The sequence below is a fragment of the Vigna angularis genome, chromosome 1 (assembly GCF_016808095.1).
Source record: "Vigna angularis cultivar LongXiaoDou No.4 chromosome 1, ASM1680809v1, whole genome shotgun sequence".
NCBI classification, from domain to species: Eukaryota; Viridiplantae; Streptophyta; class Magnoliopsida; order Fabales; family Fabaceae; genus Vigna; species Vigna angularis.
The window spans coordinates 63316960-63331237 of record NC_068970.1 but is presented as its reverse complement, the minus strand read 5'-3'; the positions used below and the strand labels follow the sequence as shown (position 1 = coordinate 63331237).

General features: G+C 29.2%; 1 protein-coding gene across 1 annotated transcript; it reads right to left on the bottom strand.

Annotated features, from left to right (window-relative positions):
• Positions 1–1566: 1566 nt before the first annotated feature.
• On the bottom strand, positions 1567–6647 carry LOC108347747 (probable lactoylglutathione lyase, chloroplastic). The gene is made up of 9 exons (XM_017587183.2): positions 6377–6647; positions 6036–6237; positions 5661–5785; positions 5432–5496; positions 5064–5276; positions 4920–4967; positions 4306–4413; positions 2804–2944; positions 1567–1941 (listed from the first exon to the last, which is right to left on the bottom strand). Exons 1-9 carry the CDS (start codon positions 6489–6491, stop codon positions 1900–1902), a joined length of 1059 nt encoding a protein of 352 aa, XP_017442672.1. The 5' UTR covers positions 6492–6647; the 3' UTR covers positions 1567–1899.
• Positions 6648–14278: the final 7631 nt, after the last annotated feature.

Below are 14278 nucleotides of genomic sequence, written 5' to 3'. Positions count from 1 at the left end.
GACTCAAGTAATTTTTAATATGAAGACTAAGAACTGTCATTTTCATTATCATTCGTAATTTCATTTTTGTCAGGTATGTAAGGAATTAAAAAATTATGATCACACTTAAAACTTTAAAATGTATTTTGGTGTCGATCTTGGCTTGAAAGTCCATCTATTTACCATACGAATATTTTTAACATTTAATATTTTGGGACTAATTATGTTTCCACTTAAACAATCTATGAACACGTTGAGTGGACTATTATTTGATCTTAACAACAAACTTAAGTAAATTACTATTTTTATTATGTTATTTAAAGATAAATTTTATGATTTTTTGCTATGATTATTATTTTTTTTAAAATGACCTAACTGTTTTTTTTTTTTGTTGCGTTATACAGTTAAACTTGTTTTTGATAAAATTTTAATGACATGCATATTATTAATTTATTAAACCATTCTTTCATTAATTGTTCATGAGATAAAAAAAATGTGAAAATGAGAGTAATTTTATTATAAATTTTTTTACAATAAATAAAAATTATTATTATTTTAGATTTAAAATAATTGAATTTCATGTAATTTTATATGTATTGATGTAAATTTAAAATTTTTATTTTTAATTATGTATATTAGTAGAAATGTATTAAAATCATTATTTATTTTTGTTATTTTCTCACAATTATAGTTATTTTATCCCTTTTACTTTATTTATGTAAATTACTGAGTACGATGTTTTGATTCTAGAAAATAAACTAGTAAGCAATCTCTACATGGTTACACAAAAATTTAGCAACAATTTTTTTTCTTTTCAAATTTATATAATCATTTTGTTAATAACACACACATATATGTTAACTATTTTATAGTTAAACGAAATAAATAAATAATAAAACAATAAAAATACCACTTTCAAAAGAAGTGGAAAAGTATTCAAAAATTAAATAATATCTAAATACATTTTTAATGTTTATTACAAAAACAATTTTTTTTCTTATAAAAGTCCATAAATTAGTATTAATTTTATAAATTTATATTATTATACGATAACTTACATTATTATATATAAATTTAATTAAGTGCGAAACTTAGTAGATGTATAATTGTGAAAAACTCTCCTTAAAAGTAATATTGGTGGTTGTCTTTCTATATTGGTATTAAATCATAGAAGTTACTCGCTAAAGATGTATAGTGCAGTTTACTTTGGATACATTATATATACTACAAGTTGGTTTAAGAACCATAACTGTTAAGGCCCAAAGGAAACATTATATATACTAAAAGTTTTGAATTACATATAAAATTTTTACTCAAATGTAATATTAACTGTTCTACTGTATACTGTGCGAAAGGTTTTGATGTTTTATTACACTATGTGCATGGATTAAACTATGAATACGATTTTAACAGTACATTTTATACTATCAACAGTTTTCTAATATCACTAGAATAAAGATTACTCTAAAGATTAATGTCACTCTGTCGTGGATTTATCTAACCACGAGACTAATTCCCTGTTGTCCATCGGACAACTTTTCAGAGAACTTTAACAGCATCGACAATGGTAAAATAAATAACAAGAGATTAAATCGAATAATTTTATAAAATTATCTAATTCAATTGGCAAACACCCGTGTCCAAAATTTATAGAAGAGTGATGATCCATGATACGCCCCTTCTGAAATATCCTGAGTGAACAACGGCAAAGTTTGTCCAACTGCCAAAATCACGAAGGCCAAAGGGCCAAAGAAAATGGAGATAAAAAGACGTGTTTCTAAAGCTTGCTTCATTGTATTTAGAGAAAGACATCTGCCACAGCTTACAGGGGTCGGTGCTATCGTGTCATTGTTACATTATCTACAAAATCTGATTTGAATATGATACATCTGATGCAAACATTTTCCTTCAAAGAATACTCTATTCCAACTCCTTTAGAAAATCAACATTATCTACAAAAACCTGCACATTTAGAAGTCGGAAAACTAGTTAGTCAAAAATGCTGATTAATACGAATAATAAACAGGAAGAGACTAGATCTCCGAACATAGTGTTGTGTCATGATCAATAGTGCCACATTTTCTATCATTTCTCAGTATTACTACTTTGATACTGTGAATACCATGTTGTATCGTGATGAGATTTCCATTTTAAAGCAAGAAAAGAACTTTTGGGTATCATATATAAAATCATTAATGAGCGTTTGAGATAATTGCTCATTTTACATGGTACTCGACATGAACCAAATTAGAGTTTTGGATGAAGGTCATGAATGATTTTATATCTAACCCACCTCCTCACACGAGTGCTTTCGGACATCAAAAATGAACTGTGAACCTGTCCACCCTAACTTCAATTGAAATATAGCTTTTATAAAGTACTGGGTAACAAGGATTGAATTTCAAACCACATGGTCATAAAAACTATGATATCGTGTCATGAATTAACTATCCCATCATCAGTTGAGATTGCTGGTAAGGACATGAATATTTTAAATTTAACAGTGTCGAACATTCAAATCTTTTATGATCAAGTAGTTCAAACTTTCATCTCTATTGCCTTTCTTCTAAATGAAGATAAATTTCAACGTACTGTAAAAATGGGCCTATTGTGTGAAGGGTGAGAGTGCATGCTAGTGATATAACTTAATCCTTTTAAGAGAGTTTGCCTTTGATAAGATACAATACTTGTCTTTCATACATAAGCTTATTGATCCAAGCTGTTGCGTGCGAGGACATATTAGACATAAAACCATTCATGAGTTTTCATTTTCTAGCTTAAGTCTTGGGGAGACATTAAATAACAAAAGATCAATTACACGTACCGACTTCCAACCATCAGGATCCAAGCATGCAGTAATTTTGGTGTTGATACCAGGTAATGGTCCAGGTTCACGAGTAACCTTCCCTCCAGCTAGTTTAATTGCTTCTGCAGTTTTGTACACATCATCGGTGCCTACTGCAATCTGCAAAATGGGTATAAAAAGTTACGGATTTGATAGAATGTGAGAAAAAGTTTAGAGAGAAAACAAAGTAGTATGTCACTTTTAGATAGTAACATGTTATCATTTCTCAAAAGTTGAATACAACAGATGGAGCTTATCTATCGAATCTGAATACTACACAAGTTGTTGTTCAACTGATTCTTGAATCCTGACTACCTTACACATTATAACAGAATCAGATTACTGTGCAGCTACGCTGACTAACTAGAATATTCCAGAATCTAGAGACTCGAGAGTATTCAAAATGAACTTGAACCTAGAGGTATACATTGACAGGGGAGAGAAGGAAAGTAAGAAAATTAACAAAAGAACTGTCTTTAGGTAGATATGGAATAAGCCACTAAGAATCTACAATTGGTCAAGTACAGAGAGCTTGCGTAGTTTGTATGAGGTCATACGTATTGTGTTGAAAAACTAAAGGTATGAAGTTAACTATGGAGACGAAAACACAAGGTAACAATCATTTCAATTTGGAAAAAAAAAACGGCCATTTCTGTTACACTCTGTTTGCTTAAACTTATTTACTGTTAACGAGGATAGAGAAGAGATGATATGCGGTTATGTTGCACTTTTAGAACAGCGGTTGTGCAGTGGTTGCGCTGATACTCATGCGTGCCCCACAGGTTTCAATTTCTACTTTATAATGGTGAGAGATGAGAAGAAAGTTACATTGACTTGTGGCTTGTAAGCTTCATATGGCATAATCAGTTAGGTTGCACCCATAATCAATTGATTTTTATTTTTCTATTATAATCATAAATAAAAATAATACTAAAAGTAATAAATAATAATATAATGAACTTGAGGGGTTAATACGATTGAGTTTTCTTTGTAAAAAGCTGAATCATTCATGTTTTCATTGTGGTAAATAGTGTGAATTAAATGTAGCACTAGTGGAAATTAATTACTAGTGGACATTAAAAGTTAAGGAATGGGAGATAGGGTCTGTTTGAAAGAACTTTATGGAGTTTTTGGTTAGAAGAACCAAAACTTGACGTTTTCTTATCAATCCTATGACTTATGACTCCCCTTCTCATCATTCTTAAATGTGACATCAATATCCTTCTTCAAATTTGAATATCATAACGGTCCGCTTGTTTTTTCGTCAACTTTTCACCCATTTTCACTCTTAACTCATCCCCACAACCTCACTTTCCACTCGAATTCTCTTCCCGTCTTTCAGTTTTATTTTCTCCCTTACTTTCATACTATCCAAACAAAGCGTTAATAAAGAGACTAAAAGCTGATATATTCATTGTAGCAATGAAACCCCTTCACAGATTCCATAAAAAGAATTTGGGGAGGGAGAAAATTCTGCTTACCTGAGCATAAGCATTTCCTTTATCGTATTCAGTGACTCCATAATTGTAAGTCAACTCCAGAACAGTGCTTTTATCTTCTGGACCATAACCCAGCATTGCTATGGTATACTGCCAAAAGAAGGCCATCAAATAAACACAAGGTGAAATGAAGGGCATGCCCGAAGTATCAAATAAGGTGTCGTGAAAAAAATTTGAGGCCGATAAATCAAGCAAGATGAAAACCTAAAAGTTATAAAGGTAACCATCATAAAAGTATTTCCAAAACAAGCATAAAAAACTTAAAAAAATTATGAGAAAGTTGCATTTGCAGAAGATATCCACAGAATTATCCATGGGTAAGCAAATTAAAAGGACTTTGACAGGGATACATTTTCATAATTATATAGCACAGCACAAAATTCTCTTTGTAAAACGCTTATTCTATTAGTTACTTGGTAAACTTATGCCTGGATTTGTAGACAATCCTGAACTGAAAGAAAATTTTGCAGATCAAGTATACTTACAAAAAATTCACACACTCGTAAACCTGAATTTAAACCATCTTAACCTTAAATAAAAGCTATATAATTTGCATATATTTCACAGAAGAAAACATAAAGGGGAAGTCATCATACCTTGTATTCTGGATTGTCTCGAGTACGAAGCAACTCCATACCAAATGCCTAAATGTTAAAAATCACATAAATGTCTTAATGTTATGAAAAGGAAATAAGAAAACTTTAAAGTCTGATCCAGGATAAAATAGAACTGACCCTGACCTTCTCATAAAATTCTATGGAACGATTAAGATCACCCACTCGGAGCATTACTTGGCACAAGGGTTCAGGAGTTGGACCTCTTTCTATAAGTTCAAATTTATAACCATCAGGGTCTTCAACAAATGCAATTACTGAACGGCCTCCCTTTACAGGCCCAGGCTCTCTTGTTATTTTACCACCCTTAGCTCTTATTAGCTCCACTGCTTTTACAACCTAATAAACGATCACACAAAGAAATTATAGCATATATGTTAGTCAAAAGGCCAATAGAGATAAAATCCTACGAACTCAACAGGAAAGAGCACCGTATGAGCACTACAAAGGTGTTAAAAAGGACAACAGAGGATGCTAAAGCTTGGAAAACTTACATCATCAACGGCAATACCAAAATGGCCAAATCCAGTTCCAATATCATACTTGTCAACTCCATAATCTGAAATGTTAAAACCAAAATTAATCGAAAGCTCTCTTTGCATAAGCAGACATAGCTGACTCCTTCAAAGAGCCAGTGTCCTATAATTATTACTAAAAGTCATTGAGTAGACTAAATTTTGCACATTTCAAGAGGAATGCCATTATAAACAGTCAGACACTTACTATATGTCAGTTCAATAACAAAGTGTGAGTCTTCAGGCCCATATCCAAGAAAGGCATTAGTATATCTCTCCTCCGGTATGTCCCTCTTTCTGAGGAGCTTCATTCCCAGACACTCAGTATAAAACCTAAAACCACCAAGAGTAAACGCTCATCCATAAAGTTTAATACATCAAAGATAAGCAGCTTTCATTTAATTAAGCAGAAGTTGTCTCATTTAGCTTCTCCTAAACTTACCTGAACTCATGTCTATGCTAATTTTAACTTAAGAAAGAGACTTGATTCATTTTTATCTTTCTTCTCTCCCATAATTGTATAAGCGCTTATTGAAAAGCTTTATCCAAACAAGACCAAATTGAGATATAAGACAGTGCATACTTTATAGTCCTGTCCAAGTCCCCAACTCGATACACAACGTGAAGCATTCTTCTCTTGTCCTGCTTGACCCACTCAAGCACATTTTCTGGTGAAGCAGCCGCTACAGATTGTGACACGTCCCCTGATGCCATGACTCTCACGGGATAACCATCTTGTCTGAACAATCTGGAAGCTTTCAGACCAAAATTATGGTACCGAGACACTGCACCCAAATCCAAAATTCAATTTCAAATTTTTCATCAGCCCAACTGCCAATTTTGCAGCACCAATATATATTGGTAATTGGGATAAAAAAAACCAGAAATAGTGATAAATTGAAGAAAAAAAGAATATGAACTTACGAGAGAAGGAGAGACGGGGAGAAGGATTGAAGAGAGGAAGTGAGGAAGGTGGAGAGAAGGTAAGGGAGAAGAGAGTGGGTCGAACCGAAGAAGCCATGGGAACCACTCTCACCATTGGGGTGAGGAAATTGGTGTTTGTTCTGCTTGTGTTGTGTGTGGTGTGGATGGATGAGGCAGAAGAGAAGAGAAAGAGAAGGGAAGTGAAGCGGAGACTAATAGGTAATAGGTATTGTATTGTTTGGGTAACTTAGCTTCTCAAATTTTGCATCGTTTCCTCCATTTACTTTACTTTATATTATTCCGTTTCTCTGGAATTATTGATACTTGATTCCACATTTACGGTTCTTCTTCAATTCCTTTTCCCTATCATTTGGGAGTTCGATGGAACGTTTCAAACAAAAAATAACTAGTCTTTTGCACTTAGCATGCCGAATTTTTAGTTTTAATTCGCTCAATAATGAATCCTGTTGTAGGAATTAAAATTTTATAAAAATTTCCATTATGTTTTTTAATTGATTACGTTGTCATTCTTATTTATATTATATATTCATTAAATTTTAAAAACATTACACCGAAAGATCATGCTTAAAAATTTTAAATATGATATATAAATTATTACAGTATAAAATTCATAATAATTAAACATTTTAAATATAAAATATCATAATAAATCAACATTTAAATTATGTTTGACTAAAAAAATTTGCCCAAAATTATAGTAGCCTGTTTTCTAGAATTATGACAGATTAAAATTTACAAAATATCACTTCTAGCCTTTAATTTATAAACTTAAATTAAGTTTAACCTTTTTAATATTTTTTTTCCAAAATTAAAGGTTTAAGTTAGATTTGATAAACCAGAAGAAATTATGTTTATAATTTGGATAATAATATTTGACAGCCTTTTTTTTCGACAACGTTATTATTTTATAATTTATCTAAAATTATTTTACAATCAATAATAATAATTATAAATATCAATATACCAACTGAAACATATAAACAGAAATATTAAAATACTGTGAAAAAATTGTTTTCTAACTTATCATTATTCTTGTAATTTTTTACCCACAGCTTTCCCTTCAATCATCGTCCATATGTCCATGACTCAATATGAATACCCGATAAAGCTGACAGAGATCTCTCATCCTATCTGCACCGTACAAAACAAATTCATTTATACTTTTCAAAACTAACCCAAATTGCTAATAAGGAAAATGAAAAAAAAAGTGAGAAAACAAAAAAGAAATTAAAGGAAATAAATATATTTATTAAGTTGAATATTTGTTCTATGGATTAAAATGACTGTTATTTTTCATTTTAGTTATTATTTTATACATGATGAGATGATATTACGTTTATTTGACTTTATTTTTCTCTAATTCTATATATAAATATCTTTGAATATATCTCAGTCTTTTAAATTCCTTATATCTACAAGTATTTTTATTTAAAAATTGTAATCTCAGTTTCATGTTGTTCTAAATTTATTATAGGTTTAGTTTCACAGTGTGATTTAAGTGTTCTAAAGAGAGTTGTATTATAAATATTTATAAATAATCAATTTTGTTATATTTTTTTGAAATAGACAAAAAGATATAGTGATATTGTTTTCTATTTTATCTTACCAATTATTACAAAAATATATAATTTTTTCAGTTAGTTATTTTTAGAATTATTGCTGAAAAATATGTTATCTGCGATAGTAAAAATCGTTGAGAAAAACAACGTGTTAAGTATTATCGATGGTTTTTTTGGCTAAAATCGTCACAATTTCTCGAGTTATGCTAAAATCGCCCTAATTTCCCAAAATTCCTCTAATACAAAATTCATTTTATATATTAATCCATCCATTTTTTTATATATATTTTCTAACAATGATCTATATAATTGAGAAAACATAACATTTACATTTCAATAGTATATAATTTCTATTCACAACAAATATTCCTTTATCTAAACATTACCTAAAACAATTCTTTAAACCCATAATCATGTACCAATTTAATTGTTACTATTATTATACATTTTAATATTAAAAAATTTACATAAAAATATATTTAAATATATATTATCATATAATAGTATAATTACTTAATTATTTCTTAAATTATTAAACTTCTTAAAATCACATCTATTTATTATATATAATTATAAAAATTTATATATATATAATTAAAACTTATTTATTTAAGTATATAATAATTATATTATTCAATTAAAAAAACAAAAAAAGACAATTAATTTACTATATATAATCTAAAAAATGTAAAAAGAATCACGATCTAACATAAGATATGACTGTTCACTGATTATATAAACAGCATTATAAAAGATACGAATAAAATTGACGAAAATTAAAATATTATTAAAAAAATATTATAATTAAATTGATAAATTGAATAATATAAACTAAACTAGTGTTTTAGTTTTTATAAATTAAGAATATGAATGATATTCAATTTTTTAAACTTGACCTAAAGACTAAAAATAAATACATACATATTTTTCTCATCTTTATATTAGTTTTTCAACTAGTAAAAGACCATTAATTTATTATAAATCATCTAAAAAGTGTAAGGACCATTAAATTCAGCAGTGAGTGGAAGTCCGGTGTAGGTGTAAGAATTCAGAAATTCAGAAATTGGAAGCCAGGTGTGTGTAGCTGAGTGACTGATCGGTTTTGACGGTAGTATACAAGGAAACTTTTCAAAATTTCGTGTCACTCTATTCTGCATGCACTTATTCTCTCTAAGTTTCTGAGTTCATATTCTTCTCCTTCTCTCTACAATTCTCTTCCTTCTTTCTACAAATTCTCACTTTCTTCTTATTCCGATCATCAATCAGGCAACGCCTGAGTCTTCCTGGTGTCAAGGGCTTCACTTTGCACCCATCAAGTTGTTGTTTTGAGCTGGTAAGTTCATCCTCTTCTTAGAACGTTTGTTTTCCAGCACATGCAAACCAAGTTTCTGGTTGCATGAGTTTATTACCTCTCTCTATTAAATTCTGATCACATTTCTGGTCTTGTGATTGGTTTATTTTCACAAATCAGTGAACTTTAAGTTTCTAAGACTTTTGGTGGTGAGCAAGTTTCTGTACTGAAAGTTCTCTATCCAGTTAAGAGGTACGGGAAGCTAGTAATTTAATTATGTTTTATGTGGTTGTGTTTGGAATCTCTATTTGAACGTTTACATGTATGAACAATTGTATGTTTGATTGAATTGTATGCAATATTTTGTGTTTGGACGAAATCTGTGAAGTAGTTGAGAAGTTCTACAAGTTTTGTAAAAAAATCGAATGATCAGTATAGAACGCTCGGTCTGGTCATGTAATCGAGCTTAGCGGTTTTAGGTTCCGTAGTGATAATCTGGTTAAGTGTTGTTCGATTTAATATTGGCGTTCAGTTTTAAAAGTATTCGTTTTTTATCTCGACAGTCTCAGGGTGGGTATTATCGTTTGTTATTAGTCATAATAGGTTTAACATTCGTTATTAATAGTACTCGGTTTGTATTGGTGCTCGGTCTTAACTGAGTTCTACTTTTGTGGATCCTTAGTTAATGACCGATCGATCTTGTATTGATATTCATGTGAATATAGCAGTCGGTCTAGACATAACATTTGAGTGTAAACAACGTTCGGTCTATCATAGGTTTTAATTTTTATTGACCGCTCAGTCATGTACTGTCTTGGTAGTGCTCGGTTCGTTACTAGCACTCGGTCTCAGAAGTAGTACTCAATCTTGTTCTTGTATCTTATTTCAATAGTGTTCGGTTTGAGCCAATAGTGTTTGGCCTAAGTCAATGGCGTTCGGTCTAAGACAATAGTGTTTGTTCTAAATATCAAGTGTTCGGTTTTAGCTTTAGAATTCGGTTGTTCTGACGTTCAACTTCAAAGACGTTCGACTCATGCTTGAGTTTTACTCTTTACATGACCGTTCGGTCATGTTCACATATGAGGAGTGTTCTCTCGTCCGGTCTTGTTCATAGGTTATGTTTATCTTTTCGTCCAGCCTTGTTCATAGGTTATGCTATTATCGCTGTTTGACTTTGATGGGTTGAGATAGTTGTATTGATTTACTGAGTATGGAAAATTGTATTGATATTTCAACAAGACATATGTTTCAAGTAATGTGGAAGAGAATTCCAAGGAGGAATGTCTCAGTGAAAAGTGTATTGAAGTAGTAAATGTCTCAATGAAAAGTGTATCAAAGTGGTGTTATAGTATGAATATGGATAGTGAAATTCACGGAGTTCATCCTGATATTTTGATGATTACCAATTCTCAAGTAGAGATGGGTAAGGCATTGTGTGAGAATGGCAGGAGGTCTTAGCCCATAGGTTCTTGGGTGAGTTATAACGGACTAACCTCGGGTGGCAGCTGATGGTTTTCCAGTTACTACACCACCCGAGTGCATGAACGACCTCAAGCTACATATTCATACAATCCGGATGGTCAAGTCAGGTGTTTGGTTTATGCATAAAGTATGGTTTTCAGTTGTATATGTTTATCGGTGATTGTTGTGGTATGTTGTAGTGTTTTGTTTTGCATTAGTTATAATTGTACGAAATGTATGTATGTTTGCACAATTAAATTACATTAACTTACCCTTATTTCCTGTTTTGTCCATATTCCTGTTCCGTTTTTCTCTTGTGATGATCACCTTTTTGGGTGTAAGCAGATGATGTGGAGTGTTCGCTGGGGCAGGAGTTGGAAGGCGAGAATCCTGTAGTTTAAAATATGACCGTTCGGTCATATTACTATTTTTAGTTTTTGGGTTGAACCGTTCGGTTAAATTTGTAATCTTGAATTACCGATCGGTAAAGCTTTAAATTTTATGATTATTTTAGGATAACTGTAATTTTATTCTAACATCTTTAACTGTCTTACAATATTAATATTATTATATGATAACTTATGTTATATATTTTTTAGGATGTTACATCTAAAAAGTGTATATAGAAATCTTTTTGTCCTTAACTTCTTAACTTACTTTTCTAATACACATATTTTGATTATTTTTATTTTTTCTATTATTATTTAATATTTATTTGATATTTTTATTTCATATTTATAATAATTATACCTTTTTTATATTTGAAATAATGTTATGTTTTCTCTTTTTGTATTTTTTTATTAAAAAATTATTTAATTAATATTTAAAATAATAATAAAAAGGACACAAAAACATTTAAGCAAATATAAAATTTTCAATGAAGATAAGATGCAATCAACTATGGAAATAGGATAAAGATGAATTTGTACTTAGAAAATGGAGATGAAATACTTTAACTTGCTCCATTTCTACTTCTATCCTTCAGTGATGATAATTTTAGAAAATAATAATTTTCTTGAGACATTACATTTTTTTTTCTTATATATGTGTACGCGAAAGAGAGGATTAAATAGAAAGTTATATTTTTTTTTTTCTCACTTTCTTTATTATCTAATAAGAGAAATGTTCTTTTATGGGCCTTTGCACCTATTACTTTTCCTTCTAAAATTCTCCGAAGTAATTAATTCTAAAGAATAAACCATTAGTTTCAGGAAAACATGATGTTGTCAATTAACCTTTGGAAGACGAAAAGTAGAACTTCAATTGTATTTTACTTTCTAAGCGAGTTTTAAACTACTTTAATTTTTCTTTTCTATAAAAAGTTGTTTTATTTTTAGTATTACGTGTTACTCTTTGATTATTTTTTGGTTGAATAACTAGTAAAATAAATTAAGTATCTTAAGATGAATACCAAAAGAATAGTGAATTTTAAATTTGAAAGGATAAAGATAAAAAAAATAAAAAGGTATTGTATATAAATTGAAATAATGTAACACACCACGTACTATTAACTAATACAATACAAATAATGTATTAAATTACAAACAAATAACATAACAATTTGCACGGTTAATGTAAAGTATGATAAATTATTTTTATTTTGTATAAATTTTAAAATATTTGGTCATATGATCTATTTAATTGTGGAGATAAAATAGTTGATGCAAAATTATAACATTATCGTTCCGAGATGATTAATGCACAAATAAGACTAAATGTTATTTTGTTCAAGTGACAGAGTTTGTAATAGAGTATGTGGTTTAGTTTTTATGGTACAGTCTCTTGTGATACATCTTATTGTTTAGTGATAGCTTGAGCCGGTGATGATTAATCATGATAATAATTATATTGTGAATGAATAAAAATCTCGATGGTGGTATGTTAGTGAAATCTGATTTTTGGACTGGTATGTTTTCTTTGGAAGATGTCACTTTCTTTGTCAATAATTTATAGAGTACACAATAATTATATTTAACTCATAATAGTTTTGTGGTAATTTCTAATCTTTTTATGTTTAAGGAGACTTGTTTTGCAAAGAAATTGAAAATAATTTATGAATGAACTAAGATGCTTGATGAGAAGAAAGATTTTAATATTCAGATGGCAATAAACTCGTTCAAATTACAAATAAATTTGATAGGTTAAAAAGTTAATATTAAATCTTTTAAAACAAAAACTAATAAAAATTTAAGTTGTTTTGAAATATGAGAGAATTGAAATATGAAATTTAAAATATAAATGATTTTCATGAAAAGATAATGGATTTTCTTTTTATAATAGGTTACTTTTTCATCTATAGCTATAATTTTATTATGTGTTTATTATGAGTTTGACACAGTCTCTCCATATTTTTCTTTTTCTTTTTTAATAAAATTTTCATGTAACGATAATTATGTTTAGCATAAACTTATTTGTAAATAAATTGCTAAGTTCGTCTTAAACTATCCTAATTTTCATACACACTTGACTTTTTTTTCCCAATTTACAACAATTTACTTGTATATCTAACTCAAATTTAATAACCTATTAAAAATATAAATGATTTAACATATATTTATGACGTGATTTACTTAATTATTATAAATCCAAAATGTTATATATTTGAAGATATTTATTATAATTTAAATTATATATAATATACATTAATACATTTATTTATTATGAAATTTATAATGTAGAAAGAAATTAAATATATCAATTGATTTAAATCATTTTATGTATCATTATTTAAAATGCATATACAAAAGCAGAGATAAAAGGTATCTAATTATTAGATAACAGTTGACTATTTTAACATAAAATAAAATAAAAATGCATTGACAGAGCAGCCACCATATTAGACAAACGATGCATTTTTGATTGGTAAGTGGAAAAAATTATATATTCACATATTTTATATGACTGGGATAAGATAAGATTGACTATTATTCAGTAACCAGTTTGATAATTCCACACTCGACTCTGACTCTAATAATCTCTGTCTTAATCCATTTTTGTACCGTATATATTTTAATGTTAATAATTTAAAATTAATTAATTCCTTAATATATTTGATCATGAAAGGGAAAAATAGCTATTCTATTCTGGCTCCATTAAATTAAGGTAGTGTTTCCTCTACGCAGTTGCGCGTTAATTGTGATTACGAAATTTGAGGATCCGATGGGATGTGGTTAAGTTGATACAGTCGCTCCGTTTCCAGCGCATGCATGCTGTCATTTGAGGTTATCCGTTGGAGACAGACAATATTAGAAAAAAAAATGCATTTTGCATATGAAATTTTGATTACTTTTTCCAAAAATACCTTTGATGGTTTTATTTACTTTTGATTATGCGTTTTCTCAAACTTTATTTACAAATGTCTTTTATTATCACGACACGTTCTCTTCTCTCATTACTTTATTAATTTAGAAATAAATAATATCTTATCGAAAACGAAAACATTAATCATTTTATTAATTTGTTTAAAGTAAAAGAGACAAAGAAATATGTAAAAGCACTGGGGTAGTAAGAAAAGAAGGATATTAAATTAGTAGATGTTGTGTATTTTAATTTTAAGAAATAAAAGAAAAA